Source organism: Eurytemora carolleeae, unplaced genomic scaffold, assembly GCF_000591075.1.
Source record: "Eurytemora carolleeae unplaced genomic scaffold, Eaff_2.0 scaffold266, whole genome shotgun sequence".
NCBI classification, from domain to species: domain Eukaryota; kingdom Metazoa; phylum Arthropoda; class Copepoda; order Calanoida; family Temoridae; genus Eurytemora; species Eurytemora carolleeae.
The window spans coordinates 424,535-429,508 of record NW_019396291.1 but is presented as its reverse complement, the minus strand read 5'-3'; the positions used below and the strand labels follow the sequence as shown (position 1 = coordinate 429,508).

Below are 4,974 nucleotides of genomic sequence, written 5' to 3'. Positions count from 1 at the left end.
GATAAGAAAACCAGAGTTGTAGCAAAGGCTCAAATCCTTTCCGATTAAAAAATTTTGGTTTTCACGAACAAATATGAAATTATTAGATTAATAAATGTGAAAAATTTGGTTTTAACCTATCAGCTTTTTTTTAGATTAATACATGAACCTTCTTAGCTAAACCCGGTGTCTAGTTCTGCTAAATAATTTTCATTCACAAATTTTCATCTCTAGTTAATTAATTAAAATTATTTTCTGGTCTAAGGACTAGAAATATATTTTAAAAATTATTTGCAAAACACTGGAACAAATATTGGTTACATATCATTGCATCTTTAAAAATTGTTAATTAATAATTTGTCAATAAATTCCGGAAATAGGAAATTAATAATTTGTCAATAAATTCCGGAAATAGGAAATTAATAATTTGTCAATAAATTCCGGAAATAGGAAATTAATAATTTGTCAATAAATTCCGGAAATAGGAAATTAATAATTTGTCAATAAATTCCGGAAATAGGAAATTAATAATTTGTCAATAAATTCCGGAAATAGGAAATTAATAATTTGTCAATAAATTCCGGAAATAGGAAATTAATAATTTGTCAATAAATTCCGGAAATAGGAAATTAATAATTTGTCAATAAATTCCGGAAATAGGAAATTAATAATTTGTCAATAAATTCCGGAAATAGGAAATTAATAATTTGTCAATAAATTCCGGAAATAGGAAATTAATAATTTGTNTAATACAAAATATATAAAAACTAAACTGCAATCTTCTAAAACAATCAGTTCAGGTTTACACATAGACAAGTCAATTTATAGATTTATAAAAACAAGAAATAATTTGTTCACAGTTTTTAAAATGAAGGGTCTCTTTTACTTATATGTAAGTAGATTATACTATTAAAATAGTTTTATTTGCCTTGATATAAAGTTTGGTAATTAAAGATAGATAATTATTAATTAAACTATGTCGTTTACACAATATTCTGCAACAAAAGACAGTCAGCTTTTTCATTAAAGTGACATTATTGAGATTTTTTCTCAGTGACGGTTTTTTTAAATCTATGGATTTTCAGTAAAACTCATCTAAGATTGACAAGAAGCGCCCAAATTTTTTAAACAAAAATTTAACAGATTTTATTTAAAATTTGAGAATGTTTGATGTAGGTGTGCAGAGTAAGATAAACAGGGTAGGCCTGGATACATAAACAGTTTTATACTAACATTATACAGGGGATACACTATATATCAAAGGAGAGAATTCGGATGAGGGGGGGAGGGGGGGCGGATAGAACTTGCGAAATGGGGTGATATAACATGTGAAGAAAGAATTTCAATATAACATATTGTCGATAAAAAAGGATTTATGAATGGGTTAAAAATAAGGTCAAAGAGTGCAAGCATAGTAAATCTTTAATGCAGATTTATCTTAAAGTACATTTTATAAAAGATTTTTTCTTGGGTTGTTCATGGGATTGCTAGGACCGTGGCCCGTCGTAAAGAAAGAATTCACTAGTAAATATATATCTTCACAACCTGATGGTGTAATCTTTATATATTTCAACTTAATCTAGCTGAAGAATATAGTTTGTAAGTAAAAAAAAGGTATATGCCATCAAGTTCCAAGGTAGAGATTAGGATTAGAGATTTAAAGTTTATTTGTCACATGAAAGAGTTCATAGAAAACCAAATCTTTAAACTTTAAATCCTGAGGTCGTATGTTATGAAAAAAACTAATCGAAATATATTTTAACCCATCCTCCTCCCAACATCAATTCCTAAAATTCAATTTGATCTTCATAACAGATTTTTGCAAAGCTTAAGATTTATATAGCTTTAATTTGGTTAATTTGGTTATTTGAGGGAAATAGATGATATTTTTTTGGTGAAAAGTATTTGAAAAAGGGTTAAAGTTTCATTTTTCATTTTTTAAAAGTTTTAGATAGAAAGATTTTAGAGCATCTACTTTTAGTTTTAAAGAAGTATTTGCTATTTTTTGTGCATTTTAGCTGTAATAGAGAGAAGACGATGTTTATTAATCTTATCAGCTGAATATTCTAGATTGTTCTATGTCTGTCTACTGGAGTAAAGATGGAAGCCCCTGAACACGTGGAAGAAGACAAAACAGCGATGGATTTCTTGAAAAGTCCTAAAAGGTCGTCGTCTAGAGCTATTTGGAAAGCCTTTACGAATAGAAGCAGATTGCTCACGTTTTGCAAGGAAATTGTGTGCTTTCTTTTGCCTTCATGCCATTAATCTGAATTTGCAAACTTCCATCTTTGAAAAAAGGGCTTTTCAAATATGCTTGAATTGTCATATTTTGCGTAATTTAAGTTTTTGCACACTTTTTCCCATATTTCCGAAAAAAATTTGGATTTTTGTAGAATCGCATTTTAACCGATCATTGAATCCAAAAATTTATAAAATGTTTTAAAGTGCTGTATTTTAAATTATTGATTCTTAAAATTATTTTCAAGAACTGTTATTCACACCTTTATCTTGAATTTTTATAATTAATAATAATAAAATGATAATATAAATATATATATATGTTTTAGGGATTTAGAAACACAGTTAAATAATCTGAGAGTTGGAGGAAGAGGATCCTCTCAGCACTTTCAATCCTCGCCACAGGTAATTTTAACCAACATTATCGACCTATAATTCCCCCAACAGAGGGCCGTTAAGTTACTTTACGTCCCTTAGGACCATTAAGTAAAATAAGGACCCACGCTGGAAAGGTTTCGTGAAAAATTTGGCATATTTTTATCTCAAAAGACGTTAAAATTTTGTACAACTACTATTTCGGAAAATAAAAAATTGTACTCGACCAAGGGCTCCCTCGACCACCTTTGCCCACAAAGCATCACATGCCGTGCTTTGGATTATTTGTAGGCAAATTTAAATTGGGCCCTGGGAACCCTTGATAAAGTTATTTCCCTTAACTTCCCTCTAAAGTAGTTGTAAATAATTAATTTTAAACTTATTTATCTAAACTTATTTTTTTTAATTTATTTACTTAAATCTATTTAGATATTTAAACTTATTTAGATATTTAAACTTATTTAGATATTTAAACTTATTTACTTAAACTTATTTATTTAAACTTATTTATTATAACTTTAGTTGTCGTTCAGCCATCTTCCTGACAACACCAATCTATACTCAGCACACCACTCTGCCTTCCCCTCGCAATCTCCTTCCTTCTCCTCACAATCTCCTTCCTTCTCCTCACATCCCCCCTCCTTCCTCTCTTCTAACCAACATCCTTCCTCTTCCACCTCCTCCTCCTCCTACCAAAGTCCTTCAACCTCCTACCCAGAGGAGGCTGAAGAAAATACTGAAATTAGTAACTCTGTTCTTCTCCCTATTCCTGTAGAACTTCCTCAGCATCAAGTTCATCAAGTTCATCATCAGTATCATCAACATCAACAATATCCTCAACCTTACCCTTCATTTCTTCCTTCTCTACCCTACCCCTACTATACCTCTGCCTACCCTCAGCTCCCCTCTAGATCTCTACCTGAGACTCTACTAAGTAATATTCTACTTTCCCGAGCCCTACTACCAGTAAAAGCTGGAGATTTAAACTCCTTAGTTGAATCCAACCCTATTCTTCTCCACCTTGCTCTGAGTAGAACCCTGGCCGGTCAATCTGTACCTGTACACTCTCCAGCCTCCCTTCTCCTTCCTCTTCTTACAGATAGAGCTCTTCAATCTAATCCATCCTCCTTCCTGACTTCAGCTGGCCTTAATCCTTCCAACCTTCTCTCCTCCCCCTCCTCCTCCTCTTCCCTCCATGCTACTCTGCTCTCCTCCCTCTTACCAAGTTTGCCCGACCAACTCATCAATTCTCTCCGCAGCAGCGACAATTTCATCGGTTAACTCATCAAGCTTTGAGGCCGGTTAATATCAGTATTTAAATTTTAAATTGTATTCTTGAAAGGAATTGAGTTTTGCCACAAACTCTGATTTTATAATCACTATATCTTTGAAACCAAATATTGTAGACCTTAGATAATTCAAACTATGAATTCTGTTAAATCAAATAATTTGAATTTGAAATTGAAATATCAAAGGTTTACACCATCGAGTCCTAAAGATATTGGGGTTTAAATATTTGATTTTGTTCCAAATACTCAATTCCTTTGACTCTGGTAGAAGAAAGAGGTATAAAAAAATGTTCAACCTTTCGATATCAAAGTATTGGGAATTTCTTCTGTTGGAATCAAAATTTGTCCTAGCACAGAATAAGTAAACTTGTAAAGAATACAGATGTTAAAATTTTTGTGGATCCAACTGAGCTGAGAGCCAAAATTCATTTTTTAAGAAACAGATGTAAAACAGATACAATAACATAAAATTATAGATAGAATCAAAAAGTAATTATTTGATTAAGTTTGTTGGACAGATTTGAAATATTTATCTTTTAACCTATACCTCATTTTAGATTCATGCAATCTTGACTAATTTTATAGCATAACTCAGATTTTTTTTTGTTTTTGTAAAGCAACTTATTTTTTTTTGTGTTATTTTAATTTTGTTCTAACATAATTATTTTAATTACTTTGCATAGAGTATTATACAAGACTAAAATGTTTCTTGTGTGCTAATGTGTGCTGAAATTATTTTTTCTAATGTTTTTCTTTATTTTTATTTAATTCATGTTTCTTTGATTGTAAATTATTTAATAATAAAAAAGGAAGCTCTGCATAACTTCGCATTTACTTTTACGCAAAACTTTTTTCGCTGATAAGTTTCGGATTTTTCTCGAGCGAAAAAAATGCAAAAAATGTGAAATTTTAAGCTCAAAATATTGTTTTGCGAAATTTTTGTGAAGCAATTTACCTTTATCGTTGGAAACCCAGGCACATCTCATGGTTGTCAGTGCATGTATGCTGAAAATATCGAACTCAACAATTTTCTTCTCTCATCGACCATGAATCATAAATTATGTTCAAAGTGTAGTCAGGACAAAAAAAGTTG

The 4,974-nt window shown here is 30.8% G+C and overlaps 1 protein-coding gene across 1 annotated transcript; it reads left to right on the top strand.

Moving 5' to 3' along the window:
* The first annotated feature begins 788 nt into the window (after positions 1 to 788).
* LOC111700279 (uncharacterized) lies at positions 789 to 3,979 on the top strand. The gene is made up of 4 exons (XM_023471154.1): positions 789 to 871; positions 2,050 to 2,144; positions 2,547 to 2,622; positions 3,115 to 3,979. The coding sequence occupies exons 1-4, from the start codon at positions 848 to 850 to the stop codon at positions 3,871 to 3,873; spliced, it is 954 nt and encodes a 317-aa protein (XP_023326922.1). The 5' UTR covers positions 789 to 847; the 3' UTR covers positions 3,874 to 3,979.
* Positions 3,980 to 4,974: the final 995 nt, after the last annotated feature.

Coding starts and splice junctions, on each gene's coding strand:
- LOC111700279 (XM_023471154.1), top strand. CDS start 848: ATGAAGGGTCTCTTTTACTTATAT. Junction 872..2,049: donor AGGGTCTCTTTTACTTATAT/GTAAGTAGATTA, acceptor TGAATATTCTAG/ATTGTTCTATGTCTGTCTAC. Junction 2,145..2,546: donor TTCTTGAAAAGTCCTAAAAG/GTCGTCGTCTAG, acceptor TATATGTTTTAG/GGATTTAGAAACACAGTTAA.